Source organism: Anomaloglossus baeobatrachus, chromosome 3 (genome assembly GCF_048569485.1).
Source record: "Anomaloglossus baeobatrachus isolate aAnoBae1 chromosome 3, aAnoBae1.hap1, whole genome shotgun sequence".
NCBI lineage: Eukaryota > Metazoa > Chordata > Amphibia > Anura > Aromobatidae > Anomaloglossus > Anomaloglossus baeobatrachus.
The window spans coordinates 113,393,509-113,415,364 of NC_134355.1; the positions used below are offsets into that span (position 1 = coordinate 113,393,509).

The 21,856-nt window shown below is 43.3% G+C and overlaps 1 protein-coding gene across 3 annotated transcripts in view; it reads right to left on the minus strand.

The window, feature by feature from the left end:
• KIZ (kizuna centrosomal protein) overlaps window positions 1-21,856 on the minus strand; it is a 272,861-nt gene that overhangs the window by 107,326 nt on the left and 143,679 nt on the right. For all 3 annotated transcript variants that reach the window (XM_075339381.1, XM_075339380.1, XM_075339382.1), the window contains one exon: window positions 5,402-5,552. In XM_075339381.1, the coding sequence (XP_075195496.1) occupies window positions 5,402-5,552 (151 nt within the window). The remainder of the gene's footprint in view (window positions 1-5,401; window positions 5,553-21,856) is intronic.

Genomic DNA, 21,856 nt, shown 5'->3' on the forward strand with positions numbered 1-21,856 from the left:
GTATAAAAAGGACATAGCTGACCTAGAGCGGTTGCAGAGAAGAAGAACCAAGGTTATTTAGTGAATGGAAGCACTGCAATACCAAGATAGGTTATTAAACTTGTGGTTATTCAGTTTGGAGAAAGGAAGTGGATATTATTACAATATACAAATATATGAGGGGACCGTACTGAGATCTTTCTAATGATCTTATTACACCTAGGCCTGCAACGGGGACAATGAGGCCTCCACTACGTCTAGAAGAAAGTAGGTTTAATCATCATCAAAGGCAGCAATTATTTACTGTAAGAGCAGTGAGACTGCGGAACTCTCTGCCACATGATGTGTTTCACTAAACAAGTTCAAGGAGGGCCTAGGTGCCTTTCTGGAAAAATATATTACAGGTTAAGATTAGTGATGGGTAAACCCGAAGCCTCGCCCGAACATTTTGTAAAGATCGAGTTCGGGTTCTGAGATAACGCGGACTTGCGTCCAACACCGAACTCGGGCTTTACAGTTATGTGATGGGGCAGGGGGGGGGGCTGTAAAATAAAGAATATAGTTAATAATAAACACTGTCATTATACTTACAGGTCCCACGACGCGTCCTGCATACTGTGTCTCCCGGCTGCTTCTGCTTCCGATCATTGCTGTGCTCTCCGATATGCACCAATGACTAAAGGACCTTCCATGACGTCATAGCCATGTGACCAGTCTGGTGTGAATGTTGTACAAACATTGGCTTACAGACTGGTCACATGGCTATGACGTCATCGAAGGTCCTGTTAACTGAATCTTGACTGTCACTGTGCGAGTGTCGCATCAGCATCACCCGACACAGCGCACTCTCCTTTGACAGGAGCGGTCAACTGCATGTATTTCCATGCAGCTGAGGCACTCCAGTCATGAGAGCGTCAGGCCATGTGGGGTGATGCAATGCAAGATGCAAGTTGAATCAAACCCTCACTGTCAGCCTGCTTCTACAGAGCGATGAAGCAGAGCTGACATGGCTATCTCTCTGCTTCTCACTCTGTATAGACGCTGTCATTTGGCTCTCCCTGTGAACTACGTCAGGCTAAGGATTTTTTTTATAATAAAGATGGAGTCTTTAAATGTTTTTTTTTAATTATTATTTCTAATAAAAAAAAAATCTATGTATGTGTTGTGGGATTTTTTTACAGTTTACTAGAAATTTATGGTGGCTATATCTAATTTAGCATGACACTGTGAATTTCGGGCTTAGTACCATCTGAGAATACACAGCTGGTATTAACCCCTTTACTGCCCAGCATGACACCGCCATCAGGGCCGCTGGACGAGCTGGTTAAAACGCGTGGAAATGGCGCTAAGAAACAATGCGGCATTTCTAAGGGCGGCTGCGGTTTTTAGCGTATGGGGCCCAGAATGCTTGCCTTACCACTCTGAGAATCCCAAAAACAAAAAAAAAACATTTAGAGACTCCATCTTTATTATAAAATCCTTAGTCCGACATAGTTATTGTCTGCTCTGCTTCATCACTCTGCACAGACAGCATCTATACAGAGTGAGACGCAGGCTGACAATGAGGCCGGAGTTCCACTTGCGTATGACTCTCTGGACACGAGCGCCTGACCTGCATGGAAATACATGCAGCTGACTGCTCCTGTCAGGAGAGTGTGCGGACGGTACCGGGTGATGCGATGTGACACTCGCACAGTGACAGTCAAAGTTCAGTTAACATGACCTTCGATTACATCATAGCCATGTGACCAGTCTGTAAGCCAATGTTTGTACAACATTCACACCAGACTGGTCATATGGCTATTACGTCATGGAAGGTCCTTTAGTCAGTGGTTGTTACCAGGGGTAACAGCAATGATTGGACACAGAAGCAGAAGTGGCGGGGAGACAGAGTTTTCATGACGCGTCGCAGGACCTGTAAGCATGATTATAATGTTTTTTAATAATGTGGGGTTTTTTACAGCCCCTGGACTCGAACTGTAACACAAGCTTCCCAAGAAAGCTTAGTGTTCGTGCACACAATCCCGAATACATGTGTTTGTTACGAATCCTGAATGTTACAGTTCGGGTTCGTCCATCACTAGTTATGATTACTAGATTCTGGAGATGGGACGTTGATGAAAGGAAATATTCGGATTGCTATACGTTGAGTCAAAAGCAATTTTTCCGCTAACATGGAGCAATTAGCATCTGCCTCTTGTGGTTTTTGTCTCCTTTGGGATCAAGATGTTAGCTTTATAAGTTGAACTTTAAGGAAGAGGTGTAACTGACTAATTAACTTGTGTCAATGGCCCTATTTAGAATTTTATGAGTGCAACATTTGTTCTCCACCTACCTTGAAACCACTAATAAGCAAAAGTGGATAAGTTAGGCCTGTTTCAGACGTCCGTGTTTAATCAGATACAAGCCACATGCATGGATATGGTCATACGAGTGTCACACGTATGACATCTGTGTTTGTATACATGTGACATCAGTGTGACACGTACCAAAGAAAACACGTGTGTTAGAAATAAAAAGGTTTTCTATATTCACCTGTATCCAGTGCTGCTGTCTTTGGATCTGCTGCTTCTGACCCCTGCTAATTATGCTCATTGAATATTCACTGCACCTCGGACCTGGAAGCAAGAACATCGCCGGGGACAGCATCGCCAGGGACAGCATCGCCAGGGACAGCATCGCCAGGGACAGTGCCATGAACAGCATCACATACAGCATCGCTGGTGACAGGTGAGTATCCAGCAAGCAGTGTGTGTGCAGTGACTCCAGGAGGTCATCAGGGTTCCCAATGAACTCTCATGACCTCCTGATGACACTCCTGCGACACCCACGCTACAGCAGGTCTGATGTCTGTGACTTCACGGGTTCATCAGAGTTCATTGGGAACTCGGATGACCTCCTGGAGTCACTGCACACAGACTGCTTGCTGGATACTCACCTGTCACCGGTGATGCTGTCCCCAGCGATGCTCCTGCTTCCAGGTCCGACGTGCAGTGAATATTCAATCAGCATAATTAGCGGGTGTCGGAAGAAGAAGACAACAGAGCCGAAAAAAACAGCGCTGGATACAGGTGAATATAGAAAATCTTTTTATTTCAAAGACATGTGTTTTCTCTGGTACGCGTCACACTGATATTAAACGGATGACATCAGTGTGCGATCTGTGTGACACCCGTGATGCCAGAGAAAAAAGGGACATGTCTCGGTGTAACTCCAGAGAATAACATAGGTACGTGTTGCATCCATGTTAAAAACGGATGTCACATGTACCTGAAACACGGACGTCTGAAACCGGCCTTAAGCGGGCTTTACACGCTGCGATATCGGTCCCGATATCGCCAGCGTGGGTACCCGCCCCCATCTGTTGTGCGACACGGGCAAATCGCTGCCCGTGCCGCACAACATCGCCCAGACCCGTCACACATACTTACCTGCCCAGCGACGTCGCTGTGACCGGCGAACCGCCTCCTTTCTAAGGGGGCGGTCCGTGCGGCGTCACAGCGATGTCACTGAGCGGCCGCCTAATAGCAGCGGAGGGGCGGAGCTAAGCGGGACGTAACATCCCGCCCACCTCCTTCCTTCCGCATAGCGGCCGGGAGGCAGGTAAGGAGAGCTTCCTCGTTCCTGCGGTGTCACACGGAGCGATGTGTGCTGCCGCAGGAACGAGGAACAACCTCGTTACTGCTGCAGTAACGATTTGTGAGAATGGACCCCCATGTCACCGATGAGCGATTTTGCACGTTTTTGCAACAATGCAAAATCGCTCATCGGTGTCACACGCAACGGCATCGCTAATGGGGCCGGATGTGCGTCACCAATTCCGTGACCCCAACGAGTTCGCATTAGCGATGTCGTAGCGTGTAAAGCCCCCTTTAGTCTAAGCTTCAGAATTCGGGTAAATCATTCCTAAAGCCACTTTGTTTTCTTTAGCAGTCATAAAATTAGAATGTTCAGACATTATTTAAAAAAAATCCCCAAAGTTTTAACTGATAGCAGCAAATTTGTAGGCACCACTAGTCACTGCTAAGTGTCACTGCAGAATAAAACACTGTCCATAGCTGTACACGACTTGGCAGTTTATAACTATATTGTGCAATCGCTCTTCAGGCCAACAAAACAAGTGAAAAATCTTTGCAGAGCACTGTCTTTCTACTTTTATTTAGAGAACTATGGCCCCGATTCATTAGGACTGGCATTTTTTATGGCAGCCTTAAGGAGGGACAAGGAAGAATAAAATGTACCAAATTCATAAACAGGTACACCTTACTTAATGAATTTGGCACATCTTATCAGTAGCGTGCACCTCGCTAGAAATGTTACTCCAGTCATGGATTTGAGTAACAATTCTGGTTTAAGAAACGCATTTTTTGAAGAATTAGCCACGTCCAATCTTGGCTCTTCCCTAGCTCTGTCCATTTTGTCAGAGCTCCAAAAAACGGGCATAAAGAGGCAAAAAGTCCCTAAATTTTTTGCGCATCATCATATTGAAAAGACACAAACTTTCTGCGCTAAGTGTTTTATGGCAGTTTTCTGGAATAAATTCTCAGCATGAAAAACGGGTTTCAATGCTGCGCTTATCACCAATTCAAGCTGGAATTAATTACTCCAAGTCTTTATTGTAAGCGTTAAATACAGGTAAACGCATTTCAGGGGTTAGAGCCCCCTTCCTCAGGACAATATGGCAATGATAAGGATAGTATCCTTGCCATTGCTATATTGTCCTGAGGAAGGGTGCTGTAACTCCTGAAATGCGTTGACCTGTATTTAGCTCTTACAATAAAGACTTGGATTAATTCATTCTGGCTTGAATTGGTGATAAGCGCGGAGTTGAAACCTGTTTTTCCTTCTGAGAATTCATCCTATTTCTTCGGGGCTGCAGCTATCTCCACTTATTAATATGCAGACTTAGGAGTTGTGACCTTTTCACAACCCCTATAGGTGAGTGCACCTTACTTTATACTTCTATCTTATATCTGGTAAGATCCTATGCGCCTTTTTGTTCCACAGTCTCTGATACCTTGCAGTTTTCTGGAATAAACACTTTGATGAATCGGGGCTTATGTGTTTATGTGGTTACATATTGTGGAACATGGTTTTCTTCTTCAAAAAAGTAGGAAAGAGAGATAAACTTGCAATACAAAGAAAAAAAAAAGACTATGTTCTCCAGTCACCAAAAACCTGATGACAGAATTAAACAGTTTTGTTGTTCTTGTTGTATGTTCACCTCACGGTCCCTGATAATGCTCCTGCTTTTACAGTTCCACAAGGTTCTTATAGGACAACTGACATGCTAGTATATCTGGTGTATCGGTCTATGTTACTTAGTAATGTTATCCAAGGAACCATCCACCTGTGTTTTCGTCTTACGTTTGCAATAGTGAATATACAGAGCTGTGAATTTTATACCGTAATAAAAACTTGCCTTGGTTTTTTCTTCTATAGCGTTCACTTTTCAGCATATGATTATACCGCTCATCTACAGTTTGATCCCTCTTCAGAAGGTTGGAGCTTTGTTCATCTGTGCTGGAAACGGAGGTAGGATTGTTCAAATCTCCTGCAATATTCAGGTTACCCTACAATGACAGCACAGGGATGACTACAACGTGCTCATTAGCACAGTAAGAGTATCAATTCAAGCACAAAGGAAACAATATAATCATGTAGAGGTTCTCAAGGCACGCTTATCCTTGGAGAGGTGCGAGTCTGTCACTTGGCCAAAACAGATCATGAAAACAGCATTCACTTTTTATTGTAATTGGCACAGTATTGTAAAACTGTAGTTTGGAGAGATATCTAATGCAGATACCATTTAAGAGCATTCCAGATGTACACATTTCCCTATATGTTTACCCAAAAATAATATATATTATTTTTTTTGCCCTAGGGCTTATTTTTGGTTGATGACCTATACTTTCCCATGAACAACAATCCACAATTATTCTTGAACAAAAAAAAAAATATCAACATTTATTCAAATATAATCGTATCTTCACATTCTGGAACATCAAAATTTTGTGTTAATCCTATTACTGGTTCAGATGCACAGTTTCTTATCTGATCTTCTATTCTCATGGTGCAGAACCAGTCCTATAGTGGTGGGTACACTAAAGGCTTAAATTACATGCTTAAATGAATTATTCTCAATGTACTGCTAATTTTACCCCCCAAAAGAAAGCAGACACCCCCAAAAATAATCGCACTTACCAGACCACAAGTAATTAGAGTTGGCGAGTGAATAGGCTCTCACATACATATCTGCGTCGCTGTCAGGTCCCCTGCGTTCTACAGTGGTTGGCTCCCCCTGGTGACTGGAAGTAGTAGCACTCACACAGAGTGATACTCAGACCAAGACCTGCTTGTGAGAGCTGAAGTGCAATACAGTGAGAACGGCGAGGGACCTCACAGTGACGCAGCCCATCTACCATCTGCACTTGCCAACTGTAATTGTTTGGGGTCTGGTGAATGTGATTTTTTACATTTTTGAGGGGAGGGAGGATGTCTGCTTTCTTTTGGCGGTGTCTGATCTCTTTGATGAAGAGTCTTGCTGTATTGTTTTTTAACTGCTTGGACACTTACTTATGGAACTGCAACTAGGGCTTGTTTTTGGAGTAGGGCTTATATTTTAAGCATACTACAAAAAGCCCCCAAAATCCTACTAGAGATTATATTTGGGGTAGGTCTTATTTTCAGGGAAACAGGGTATTTAGTATATGCCTTCAATCTAAGTACAAATATACAAAATTCAATGCTGATACATGTGGAAACTACAGTTATGTCCCAGCTTGTTCTATGCAATCCTCCTACAGACACTGCCGGCATACACCACTGTTATGATCTGTTAACAGTGGATGATGACGAAAAATCCCATTAATAAGGAAAAAACAAAAATCACAAGAGTAGTTAGAAACTGAGCTGACCGCAATCCCCTATCTATCAGACAACACTTAAAGTAGCAGTGGGATGTTCCTAAAACACCTAGACACCTCGTCACTGCCTGAAAAACTTGCTACACCTCAACGATAGAAATGAGTAATCCTAACTTACCTCGGAGCAGTCCCCAAAGAAATAGCAAGCCCCCAACATGCAACAATGGTGATGTAAGAAAACACAATTCATAGATAGAACATATAGATCAGCAAAGGTGAGGCCCGACTTACTAGATAGAACAGGACAGGACAGATAACTGATTGCGGGCAGCAAAAAATCCTTTAAAAATACCAATCTCCTGATAATAAAAAATACTTAGACCACAAGGACTCTCCACCACTATATCAGGTACTCTTGTGCTTGACACTTTAAACAGAACTGCAGATATAATGGAAAGGATACTAAATCACAGAACAAGTAATATTCTGAAGTGCAAATAATCCAAAACTGACCAGGGAGCTTGCTCCCTTTCTTGGGACTGCCCTGCTCCCAAAAGCAGAAAGACAGATCCTCACATACAAGAAACCAAACACAGAACCAAATGGAATATGCAAAAACAGTGCAAATTAAGTGCAAATCCAGAAATTAAGCACAGAAACAGTAAACTTATCTGGAGTAGATTCAAGCACCAAATAATTGGGAAAATCAGAAGGGAAAACTGCCAGCCATCTTGAGAAGCAGGCAGGAACATCTATCACCGGCGACCGCCAGGCACACAATGCTCTCCTAAATAAACTAGGCTGATCTGCAATAGGATTTCCTGGATTCCCAATTAATTCCATCACCTGTCTGAATCACAGATTCCAACTCAGCTTCATTACCATTCCTGGCCACCAGAGGGCGCTCCACACCAGTACCCACTCGGATGACATTCACAGCACACCACCAATGTCCTTGACAAAGACCAAAATTGGTCAAAATGTTAAACTAAGGCTACGAAAGCTCACACAGAGCTCATACAAAGTCTATAATGATTATGAGCTGGACAGAGTCACTTTGGACCCTGTTTGTCCTTTATTGCGACAGTGTTCAACTTTTACAAACGAGTACAGAATTCTGGCATGGCTGAAAATGATCAACGCTTCCAGGGAGGCCAAACTGGAGGTGCATCTCAATTTTTAACAACTCTTTTGGGGCTCTTTCAGGATTTCTGTTCGAAACTTGTTTTTGGGGCATTCTTACTGAAACCCAGGTGCAGTGCTTAGTGCACGGTGTATATATACAGTATATATGTGAACCTAGCCTAACATCTATGACACTTTTAGCCATGTCAACAAAAACAATTCTCCATTCTGAAGCATCAATTCTTTTACATTTTTTTTGTTTTCGGGCCAAGGGTTTGTTTATCATATATGAATATACTTGCATCCTTTTCTCGAGCAAAATCTCTCCCAACATTAGCACGTGTTTAAAACGTTTACTAGAATTCTACTTTTAAAAGCACTATAACATGCTTTGAGTTAGGTAGAATATTATACAGTAATAAGCCTTTAAAGATAGTAAAGAAATCTACAGCCCAGTTTCATAACTCCCATGCAGAGTTGAGCCTCCCTCCCTTTCCCCATCAGTGCTGTCGCTCTTGACTCCACTTCTTGGAAAACAATGTAAGAAAAAATAACTATAAAAGAAACCAAAGGGTCATATCAATAAGAAATTGTAGTTAAATAGGTTCAGTCATGGTGTTTTGTTGTTCATTTTTTTTTTTTACAGATTGGATGTAAAAGGTGAATATTAAGTTTTCCTTAATTTTTGTACCTCAAAAGAATATCCTGAACTTATTTCACTACAAATCAAATACAATAACTTTCAAAGTTAGAGATAAACCTAAACAGCTGATATGCATTAGTTCTGAAAAAAATAAATTAAAATCAAGAAAATATCTCATTCACGTGTCGAATTGCTATGGTAAACCCTTGGGATGGCTGGGTTCAGGTCTGTCAAACACTAGGATTGTCATAATACCTACACAGGGGATAGAGAAAGTCTACGCACCCCTGTTAAAATGCTTGGCTTTTGTCATGAAAAAAAAAAATTATAAGAAGAAACATTTCAGAACTTTTCCCACCTATAATGTTAACTATATTCGGAACAAATCCATTGAGAAACAAATACATCTTTTGAGGGGTAAATAAATGCAACGCAAGGCAATCAGGCACAATCCGGCGCTAATACAAATCAATGGGGATAAACCGGATCTGGTGCCGGATCCGTTTTATCTGTTTTTTTCCAGATTGTGCCTGATGGAAAAAAACTGATGTGTGAACGTAGCCTTAGCTGTAGTAGGATTTCCTGACATTTTCTTAGTTGCATTTTACAACAAAAGTCCTGATATGTAATCAGCTTACAACACAGAAAAGGGTTCTCAATGCTGAAAATAGTCAGTTAATCAAGAAATTTAAAACCATTGACACTGTAACTGATCTCCCTTGACGTGGACGGCAGAAAAAAAAATTGATGAAAAATTACAAAGCAGGAAAGTCTGTGTAGCGCCGGCATCCCTGTCTACCCTGCCTCTCTCCAGCAGGGACGCTGACTCACTAACCACTGTGGCTGGGCTGTGTACTCCACTGCCCCCCAAAGGCCACTCACATGTGCACCTGCTGCCTCCTCTTCCCGGGGCCTGAGTATGCAGCATGTTCATATAACATTAGATACAACTAAAAACAAGCTGTCACTCCCTCAGGAGGGAAAAGCAGATTCAGATTTCAAAAATAAAAGTGTGATTTTTTTTTTTGAAAAGGTAAGTAAATATATATGTTAATGCTGACAATATACCTAACGTAACTTATTGTGAAACGTAGGCTATTCAGTCTGCTTGGAAAGAGGTCCTTCCTACGCTAAATAACAACAGGGTGTTGAAAAAACCTTTTACACCTATTATATTGTAATTTGCTGAGGAGTTTTGATGGAAAGTCAGCATAGAAAATCCAGAAGAAAGTCATGTAACAGAACAAATTACATTGTAAAATAACTACGTACTATGTTACATACCATGAGAAAATGTATCAAAAGTGGTAGAACAGTAGGTGCGTTTACCAAGGGGGCAAATTTGCTATTTTACTCTAGAAATTGGGGGTTTCGGTTTGTAAAATGCAAGTAAAAGGCATACGGGCCTGTAATAGATAGTCTGGCAGATTCGGGGCGATGGCCTTCAAGTATCCCTCATTTAATCTTATACATAAAACATGGCTAAGAGTGAAACGCATTTAGGGAGTGGATCATTTCACAAGTTATTCTCCTATCTGGGATAATGAGCGATTGCAGGAGTTTAAGCATTTAAAGGGATTTGACAAATGGAAAGTGGCTCAAATCCAAAATTTTGGCCAATTACTTCAACCTGACGATTTTTTAAAAGCACTTGAGGATATAAAAGCTGCATTTTCAATAACGGGTCCCTGCCATTATCAATACATACAAATTAAGCATGTCCAATGTAAAATAGAACGTATCAGGGTTCAAAGGAATCTGGTTCTAGGCTCTATGTGCGCATTGGGGGATACAAAAGGAGTGATCTCAAGTATATACAATGACCTGCTATTTATCTTCTTCGATGGTTTCCCATAATGGCTAAGACAAAATGGAAATGAAAATTGGGGCCTATTCCGGAAGACCTTTGGCAGGCAATATTGGAATATGTTCCCAAGCTATCATCAAGCAAGCCTAAGCGGCTATCACAACTACTGATTACACACAGAGCGTATAAATCGCCTCTCGTTATGTTGAAGGTGGGGTTGAGAACTGGTTAACTGTCCATGGTGCAAAGCAGAAGATGCTGGGATTTTGCATATGCTTTGGACGTGTCCGAGACTGTGTGTATTTTGGATAATAGTAATCATTTTGATTGAAGGATCCTATGGTTGCAGAAGTCCAAAAAAAACATTGGTCTGAATTTTGGGTTGCATGGAAGATATGGTACTGGAGGACACAAGGAATATAGCAGTTTTCTGGTTGTTATTTGTAGCTTGGAAACAGATACCAGACATTGGATTGATGAAGAGCCCCCTTCTCGTAGGGAGTTAGTGTATAACATGTTATGTTTATATGTAATAGAAACTATTTGAGTAAAAAAAAAAAGTCAAAGATTCACCTTTTTGTTTTTTTCCATTTGGCACACTTTTACACCAAAAAAATATGGTGTATAAAACTCAATCTTAGTAAATCTGACCCATAAAATTGCTATTCATAGAATTCAAGTTTAAGGCATTTTAATCCATTTTTTTATTATTCATCATCTTTTTTTTTTTTTTTTATGTCAACATGGCCATAAGATGGATTGTTCAGGTTTTCTTCGTTAGAACTTAAATGAAGGCCACAAGAGATCAAAAATAAAACCAAGGATTATTATTATTAGAATACAAGAACAAATAGGCACTTTACAAATGCACATGAGATTCATTCCAGTTTTGATGGGAATTCTATACTCTTGATAATGAAGCTAACTGCCTTCCATTACACAGAGCTAGTACAACAAGCATCTGCTATAGAGGAATGAATCATTCTTGCTTACTTCTAGACACATTCCACTGTTGTCACGCTGCTTACAAAAGGCACCAATACAAGGTTAACTTGCTTCGCTCCAAAGGTCATATTCCAAGGCTACTCTCCTAGTTAGGAAAAGACTCTGAGGCTAGTCTATTAAAAAGTGAAGAACACTTTAATAAGCTATTAGAGGACAATGTCAAACTAAGAAATACAAATGAAAGTGAAACCATGGAATATCACAATAGTCGCATTTATGTATAAGAAGATTAATGGTTCTGAATACCACTCAGCGTTCTTTTATTACTTTGCCACAGTCTGAATTACATATCTCAATATCTCCATTTGTACTTTTTTCTGCAAATCATAAAATGACGCTACATGCTTTAATATCTGTTAAGGACATGGCCTTGCTTGGGCCTCTAGGGTATATTTACATGTATTTGTATGTGAAAAGTGTTTATTTTCTGTGCAAAAATTGATACATGCAAAAATATCAATTCCAAAACCATCCCTATTGGTTATAATATCAAAAACACATAGTTGGTCCTACGGCATACTTTTTATTTTTTAAACAGTATTTAAAAAGTAAGAATATTTGGATAATACTATGAAAATGCCTTTACGAGGGAACATCACTTATGACGTATTACCAGGATTATTGAATAGGTATGGCATAATGTACGACAGCCGGACTTTTCTAGTTTTCATTACATGTACATTAGCAGTTGCTTATTCTATTAATTTGGTTGGGAAACCAGTGGTATGACCATGTATCCAAAGTGTATGATAAGTAGAGATGAGCGAACCGGTCGCGGTTCGGCTCGAGGTCGGTTCGCCGAACGGGGATCCCGTTCGAGTTCGGTTCGTCGAACGTTCGACGAACCGAACTCGAGCCAATAGGCTATAATGGGAAGCAATCACAAACACATAAAAATGCATAATAAATGTACACAAACAGTTAATAAAAATTGCCATAACACTTACCGGTCCCCGCGATCCCTTCTGCACTCTGTCTCCTGCCGCTATTCCATCCGATGATCGCTGAATCCTCCCGGTGACCGGAACTGCCAGCAGAGAAGCAGGACCTATCGTGACGTCAAAATAGCCATGTGACCAGTCACGTGGCTATTATCTCATTGGCTACAGACTGGTCACATGACTATGACACGTCATGTAGGACCTGCGAGTGCATCTCTACGGTACACGGTGCACATATGTGTATCGCCGTGTACCGGCGACATGCTCTAGCACACGGTCGACTCCCCGTTCCGTTAGGGACCGGCTGACACAGCCGGTCATTAATGGAGATCACCGTTGCCATAGCAACGCAGTTAGCGGTGACGTCACCGCTAACCGCAGCTCCGAGAGCACTGTTGCTATGGTAACGCGTCTGTCAGCGTTACCGCTGTTACCGCTGACAGCCAGCACTGATCACTCACGGAGTGAAGGCTGCACGCTGCTTCCCGATTGTAGTGAGGATTGTAGTGAGGATGAGGTTCCCCAGCCCCAAGTGATGAGCTGGTGAACCTCATCCTCACTACAATCGTCACTACTACTACACTAGTGAGGATTGTAGTGAGGATTGTAGTGAGGATTGTACTGAGGATGAGGTTCCCCAGCCCCAAGTGATGGGCTGGTGAACCTCATCCTCACTACAATCGTCACTACTACTACACTAGAAAGAAAGAAGACAGAAGAGCAGGATCGTGGAGGGCTGACAGGGGGTAATAAAGATGGAGTCTCTAATGTGTCTGTGTATTTATTTCTATTAAAGTATTTTTTCTCTGTGTGGTGTTTTTTTTTAACCCTTTATTGGAGATTCTTAATGGCCGGGTCAAACGTGCCTGACATTAAGAATCTCTGGCTTAATACTGGCTAGTAAAACAAAGCCAGTATTAACTCATGATTACCCAACAAGCCACCCGGCTCCAGGGCTGTTGGAAGAGTTGGATACAGCGCCAGATGATGGCGCTTCTATGAGAGCGCCATTTTCTGGGACGGCTGCGGACTGAAATCCGCAGCAGAGGCGCCCAGAAACCTCGGGCTAACCTGTGCTGCGGATTCCAATCCCCAGCTGCCTAGTTGTACCCGGCTGGACACAAAAATGGGGCGAAGCCCACGTCATTTGTTTTTTAATTATTTCATGAAATAAGTGAAATAATTAAAAAAAATGGGCTTCCCTATATTTTTGGTTCCCAGCCAGGTACAAATAGGCAACTGGGGGTTGGAGGCAGCCCGTGGCTGCCTGCTGTACCTGGCTAGCATACAAAAATATGGCGAAGCCCACATCATTTTTTTGGTGGGCAAAAAACTTCTGCATACAGTCCTGGATGGAGTATGCTGAGCCTTGTAGTTCTGCAGCTGCTGTCTGCTCTTCTCCATACAGACAGACAGCAGCTGCAGAACTACAAGGCTCAGCATACTCCATCCAGGACTGTATGCAGAAGTTTTTTGCCCCCTGAAAAAATTATGTGGGCTTCACCATATTTTTGTATGCTAGCCAGGTACAGCAGGCAGGTACGGCTGCCCCCAACCCCCAGTTGCCTATTTGTACCCGGCTGGGAACCAAAAATAAAGGGAAGCCCCTTTTTTATTATTTCATGAATTTCATGAAATAATTAGAAAACAAATGACGTAGGCTTCGCCCCATTTTTGTGTCCAGCCAGGTACAACTAGGCAGCTGGGGATTGGAATCCGCAGCACAGGTTGGCCTGAGCTTTCTGGGCCCCACTGCTGCGAATTGCAGTCTGCAGCCGCCTCAGAAAATGGCATTTTCATAGAAGCGCCATCTTCTGGCGCTGTATCCAACTCTTCCAGCACCTGCCTGCTATACCTGGCTAGCATACAAAAATATGGCGAAGCTCACGTCCTTTTTTTGTAGTTTTTTGGCAAAAAAAATAAAAAATGCTTCCCTGGATTTTCCATTGCCAGTGAAGGTAACACCAAGCAGTGGGGGTTAGCAGCCAGTAGCTGCTTGGATTACCCTTAGCTAGCAATACAAAAAATGCAGTGGGAGCTAACATATATTTTTTTTAATTATTTATTTAAATAACTAAAAATAAAATGGGCTTCCCTGTATTTTGATTGCTGGACATCACAGTGCTGTAAAAATAAATCTTTAAAAAAATGACAGCGCTCCACGGTATTTTTGATTCTCAGCGCAGATAAAGCAGACAGCTATGGGTTGCCACCCCCATCTGCCTGCCGTTACCTTGGTTGGCAATCAAAATACAGGGAAGCCCATTAATTTTTTCTATTTAAAAAATAGTTAAAAAAAAAAAATGACGTTGGGTCCCCCCATTTTTGATAGCCAGCTAGGGTAAAGCAGACGGCTGTAGCCTGAAAACCACAGCTGGCAGCTTTACCGTGGTTGGGGATCCAATGTGGAGGTCCCCTCAGGCTCTTTTTTATAATTATTTTATAAATATTAATAATTACACAATAAAAGTAGGGTCCCCCCCAAATTGGATCACCAGCCAAGGTAAAGCGGACAGCTGTGGTCTGGTATTCTCAGGGTGGGAAGGTCCATAGTTATTGGGCCTTCACAGCCTAAAAATAGCAGACCGCAGGCACCCCAGACGTGGCGCATCCACTAGATGCGCCAATCCTGGCGCTTCACCCCAGCTCATCCCGTGCCCTGGTGGAGTGGCAAACGGGGTAATAAATCGGGTTGATACTAGCTGTAAAGTAACCTGAGATCAAGCCCAGCAGTTTGTGATGTCATGGCGTCTATTAGATACCCAACATCATAAACTGTCAGTACTAACAAAAAAAAAAAAAATCGACAAAAGAAATTTATTTGAAAAAACAGTCCCCAAAACATTTCCTCTTTCACCAATTTATTGTAAGAAAAAAAATAAAGGGGTCCCACGACGACTCTGGACCGTCTAGAATATGGGGGGGAGACACTCAGGGAACGTATCCCCCATTTTCTAGGAGTGCGGACCCTTCATGTGAGGAGTGTGGGTGCAATGAATCTGCACTCACTCTTCTCGGGTCCACAGCAGCAGAGTCCATGTCGTAATGGTTGCTACCAAAGCTGCAATGCCCTGCTCATGAGGTAAGGGCATGCCTAATCAGGAGAACTACTGTAGAGGAAGCTCTGCTCACTGGTATATAGGTGCTCAGAGGTAATAATAGATAAAATTAGTGAGTAACCTCGGCACTCTAAATCTCCCAGACTAAGTCAGTAAGTCACAACGGATAGTAATGCAAAATCACTCTTTATTGGTCCGTATTAAGAAAAATTTTTTTTTCATAAGCATATATGTTTTTGTCCAAAACAAGTTACAAATGACGTTTCGGCCTGAGCCTTCGTCAGATTGGACTTATCTGCATGTAATCATGAAAAATGACAATAATCAGTATCACATAAGAGTGAGAGAACAATAACATAAACTCGAACAATGTAGAGGTACAATTGGGATGCAGCAAAAAAATTGCAACACAGCAAGAAATGAAACACATGATACAAATGTCATAATACAGTACAAGGACAATATAGTAATGACAAATATGGGGTCAGAGTAGGCTTAGACAGCTCTGGTACGAAAGAGATGTCAATCATAAAGTAACATGTGCAGTAGGTGTAGAGCTACACTATGCATGGCAGAGCTAATGGGTAGATCGACCATAGAAAAAGAACGGAGAAAAAGTGGAGAAAAAAATGGAGAAAAAGTGGAGAAAAAGGGGAGAAAAAGTGGAGAAAAAGTGGAGAATAAGTGGAGAAAAAGTGGAGAAAAAAATGGAGAAAAAGTGGAGAAAAAGTGGAGAAAAAGTGGAGAAAAAGTGGAGAAAAAAATGGAGAAAAAGTGGAGAAAAAGTGGAAAAAAAGTAAAGAAAAAGTGGAGAAAAGGTGAAGAAAAAGTGGAGAAAAAGTGGAGAAAAAATGGAGAAAAAAATGGAGAAAAAGTGGAGAAAAAGTGGAGAAAAAGTGGAGAATAAGTGGAGAATAAGTGGAGAAAAAGTGAAGAAAAAGTGGAGAAAAAGTGGAGAAAAAATGGAGAAAAAAGTGGAGAATAAGTGGAGAATAAGTGGAGAAAAAGTGGAGAAAAAAATGGAGAAAAAAATGGAGAAAAAAATGGAGAAAAAGTGGAGAATAAGTGGAGAAAAAGTGGAGAAAAAGTGGAGAAAAAGTGGAGAAAAAATGGAGAATAAGTGGAGAAAAAATGGAGATAAAAATGGAGAAAAAGTGGAGAAAAAGTGGAGAAAAAATGGAGAAAAAAATGAAGAAAAAGTGGAGAAAAAGTGGAGAAAAAGTGGAGAAAAAAATGGAGAAAAAGTGGAGAAAAAGTGGAGAAAAAGTGGAGAAAAAGTGGAGAAAAAGTGGAGAAAAAGTGGAGAATAAGTGGAGAAAAAATGGAGAATAAGTGGAGAAAAAAACGGAGAAAAAACGGAGAAAAAAATGGAGAAAAAGTGGAGAAAAAGTGGAGAAAAAGTGGAGAAAATGTGGAGAAAAAGTGGAGAAAAAGTGGAGAAAAAGTGGAGAAAAAAAATGTAGAAAAAGTGGAGAAAAAATGTAGAAAAAGTGGAGAAAAAATGGAGAAAAAGTGGAGAAAAAGTGGAGCACCCTTTGGTGCCTTTCATGTGGCACTAAGGGGTGCTTAGCTTTGTATTTAGCCAAAAAAATGAAAAAAAAAAATGACGTAGGGTTCCCCCTAGTTTTGTAGCCAGCTAGGGTAAAGCAGACGGCTGCAGCCTGCAGACCACAGCTGGCAACCTCACCTTGGCTGGTAATCCAAAACTGAGGGCACCCCACGCTGTTATTTTAAATTAAATAAATAATTAAAAAAAAAAACACGTAGGGGTCCCCCAAAATTGGATCACCAGCCAAGGTAAAGCAGACAGCTGGGGCCTGATATTCTCAGACTAGGGAGGTCCATGGTTATTGGACTCTCCCCAGCCTAAAAATAGCAGGCCGCAGCCGCCCCAGAAGTGGCGCATCCATTAGATGCGCCAATCCTGGTGCTTCGCCCCAGCTCATCCCGCGCCCTGGTGCGGTGGCAAACGGGGTAATATATGGGGTTAATACCAGATGTGTAATGTCACCTGGCATCAAGCCCTGGGGTTGGTGAGGTCAGGCGTCTATCAGATACCCGACATCACCAACCCAGTCAGTAATAAAAAAAAATAGACGACAAACACATTTTTATTTGAAAAAACACTCCCCAAAACAATCCATCTTTAACCAATTTATTAGAATGAAAAACAAATCCAGGTCTGGTGTAATCCAAGGGGTTGCCATGACGATCCACACTGTCCCAGTCAATTAAGAGCAGGATGTTCCCCATTGGCTGGGAGAGCAGTGCAGTGACCTGAGCTAACATCAATGGGTCAGCCCAGGTCACTGCAGGGCATGACAAGTGCTGCTGTCAGCGAGGTACATTACCTGCGCTGATCTCCAGCACACTGACAGCCCCTGTCACTGAGTTCAATGACTGGCGCCTTCACACCAAGTATCGCGAGAGGCCCGTGACGTCACCGCTAGTCAGTCTCGGGTCGGAAGCGAGAGAAGGTGATGTGACAAGCGGCGGCCATGGAGGACAGTGACAGCGCTGAGGTCAGGATGGCGGGACTTCATCACCGCAGGTAAGCCGAGCGGGACCATGTGTGCAGAGTGTGTGTGTGTGTGTGTGTGTGTATGTGTACATGCCGCGGGCAGGAGGGGGCGGAGCGAGCTGAGCGGGGAAGTGTGGGCTTCCTGCACGTAACTAGGATAAACATCGGGTTACTAACCAAAGCGCTTTGCTTGGATACCCGATGTTTATCTTGGTTACCAGCTTCTGGCAGGCTGCCAGGATTGCTCCCTGCACACTGTAGCTGTAAAAAGCCCTGCTTTTTGCTGCTAGAACCGTTCTCGAACGTATCTAGAACTATCGAGCTTTTGCAAAAAGCTTGAGTTCTAGTTCGATCTCGAACAGCCCCCAAAATCACTCGAGCCCCGAACTGGAGAACCTCGAACCGCGAACCGCGCTCAACTCTAATGATAAGCCCCTTTTCAACACTACAATGCCAAGCCACATGTTACTTGTGCTACTGTTAGTATGCTGCACAGGGCTGCCACCAGGAATTTCAGGGCCCCATACTGTCAAACTTTTTGAGCCCCCTTGAGATGCCACCCAGGCTCCACTCCAGCTTCGCCTCCACCCCTCAAACCTTTCACAGTCTCACTGCCACTCTTGGAAAAACTTCACTGCTGCACTACACCCTCACCAATAACACATTACCAGCTCCCATCAAACACCATCTGCTGGCTAAAAATATTATTTATATAATCTAAATATCTATTTATTAAAGAGGCTGATGGCTGTATATGTTTATGTATATATATACACAGTGCCTACAAGTAGTATTCAACCCCCTGCAGATTTAGCAGGTTTGATAAGATGCAAATAAGTTAGAGCCTGCAAACTTCAAACAAGAGCAGGATTTATTAACAGATGCATAAATCTTAAGGCCCCGTCACACTAAGCAACATCGCTAGCAACATCGCTGGTAACGAACAACTTTTGTGACGTTGCTAGCGATGTTGCTGTGTGTGACATCCAGCAACAACCTGGCCCCTGCTGTGAGGTCGTTGGTTGTTGCTGAATGTCCTGGGCCATTTTTTAGTTGTTGCTGTCCTGCTGTGAAGCACAGATCGCTGTGTGTGACAGCGAGACAGCAACAACTAATGTGCAGTGAGCAGGGAGCCAGCTTCTGCGGAGGCTGGTAACCAATGTAAACATCGGGTAACCAAGAAGCCCTGTCCTTGGTTACCCGATATTTACCTTTGATACCAGCCTCCTCCGCTCTCACTGCCTGTGCTGCCGGCTCCTGCTCTGTGCACATGTAGCTGCAGCACACATCAGGTAATTAACCCGATGTGTGCTGTAACTAGGAGAGCAAGGAGCCAGCGCTCAGTGTGCGCTGCTCCCTGCTCTGTGCACATTTAGCTGCAGCACACATCGGGTTAATTAACCTGATGTGTGCTGTAACTAGGAGACTGGGGGCTGGTCACTGGTTGCTGGTGAGCTCACCAGCAACTCGTGTAGCCACGCTCCAGCGATCCCTGCCAGGTCAGGTTGCTGGTGGGATCGCTGGAGCGTCGCAGTGTGACAGCTCACCAGCAACCTCCTAGCAACTTACCAGCGATCCCTATCGTTGTTGGGATCGCTGGTAAGTTGCTTAGTGTGACTGGACCTTTACAAACCAACAAGTTATGTTGCTCAGTTAAATTTTAATAAATTTTCAACATAAAAGTGTGGGTCAATTATTATTCAACCCCTAGGTTTAATAATTTGTGGAATAACCCTTGTTTGCAATTACAGTTAATAATCGTCTTTTATAAGACCTGATCAGGCCGGCACAGGTCTCTGGAGTTATCTTGGCCCACTCCTCCATGCAGATCTTCTCCAAGTTATCTAGGTTCTTTGGGTGTCTCATGTGGACTTTAATCTTGAGCTCCTTCCACAAGTGTTCAATTGGGTTAAGGTCAGGAGACTGACTAGGCCACTGCAACACCTTGATTTTTTCCCCCTTGAACCTGGCCTTGGTTTTCTTGGCTGTGTGCTTTGGGTCATTGTCTTGTTGGAAGATGAAATGACGACCCATCTTAAGATCCTTGATGGAGGAGCGGAGGTTCTTGGCCAAAATCTCCAGGTAGGCCGTGCTATCCATCTTCCCATGGATGCGGACCAGATGGCCAGGCCCCTTGGCTGAGAAACAGCCCCACAGCATGATGCTGCCACCACCATGCTTGACTGTAGGGATGGTATTCTTGGGGTCGTATGCAGTGCCATCCAGTCTCCAAACGTCACGTGTGTGGTTGGCACCAAAGATCTCGATCTTGGTCTCATCAGACCAGAGAACCTTGAACCAGTCTGTCTCAGAGTCCTCCAAGTGATCATGAGCAAACTGTAGACGAGCCTTGACATGACGCTTTGAAAGTAAAGGTACCTTACAAGCTCATCTGGAACGGAGACCATTGCGGTGGAGTACGTTACTTATGGCATTGACTGAAACCAATGTCCCCACTGCCATGAGATCTTCCCGGAGCTCCTTCCTTGTTGTCCTTGGGTTAGCCTTGACTCTTCAGACAAGCCTGGCCTCGGCAAGGGTGGAAACTTTCAAAGGCTGTCCAGGCCGTGGAAGGCTAACAGTAGTTCCATAAGCCTTCCACTTCCGGATGATGCTCCCAACAGTGGAGACAGGTAGGCCCAACTCCTTGGAAAGGGTTTTGTACCCCTTGCCAGCCTTGTGACCCTCCACGATCTTGTCTCTGATGGCCTTGGAATGCTCCTTTGTCTTTCCCATGTTGACCAAGTATGAGTGCTGTTCACAAGTTTGGGGAGGGTCTTAATTAGTCAGAAAAGGCTGGAAAAAGAGATAATTAATCCAAACATGTGAAGCTCATTGTTCTTTGAGCCTGAAATACTTCTTAATACTTTAGGGGAACCAAACAGAATTCTTGTGGTTTGAGGGGTTGAATAATAAATGACCCTCTGAATAAACTTTTCACAATTTAAAAAAAAAAAATAAAAAAAGAAAAAACATTCTTTTTTGCTGCAGTGCATTTCACACTTCCAGGCTGATCTACAGTCCAAATATCACAATGCCAAGTTAATTCCGAATGTGTAAACCTGCTAAATCCGCAGGGGGTTGAATACTACTTGTAGGCACTGTATATATATATATATATATATATATATATATATATATATATATATATATATATATATATAAAATTGCCTTATTCTGTCTGTCTGTCTTGCTCCAAAATTGTGTCACGTGACAGTGTCACCGTAAGTGTCATAAAAGTGACAACTGTCAGATTAGCCGCTGGGCTCGGCCTGGCCCCGCCCACCCCCCGGATTGGCCGCTCTCTTTGGCCTGGCCCCACCCCCCACATGGATTAGCCGCTCTGGGCTCGGCCTGGCTCCGCCCCCCACGGATTGGCCGCTCGCCTCGGCCTGGCCCCACCCCCACATGGATTAGTCGCTTGCCCCGGACCTCCGCACGCATCGCCCGCTCCAGCGTACACCGGCTCCCGGTACACATGTGCAGGGAGCCGGCATACGCTGCGGTCAATAATGAAGTGTCATGCAGCGGTGAAAGAGTTAAAGACACTGCAAGACACTTCATTATAGGCAGCGGGCACCCCCAGAAGAGAGAAGACAGAAGAAAGAAGACCCCGCAGTCATACTCACCAGACGCCGACCGGGAGCAGGTGAGCGCATCAAGGTCCTGCAGCGGCGGAACACACAGACACGCACACACACACATAAGAACAGACACACACACATCAGATCACACTTACTCACTCTCACACACACCTCACACACACATCAGATCGCATCCACACACAACAACATCCAGTGATATCGCTTACTTCTCGGCGGCGATACTAAGCGTGCAGTGACCTTCCAGGACTTGCCGGAGGATCACATGGCCGGAAGCATGTGGTATCTCCGGATGTAGTGAGTGTGTG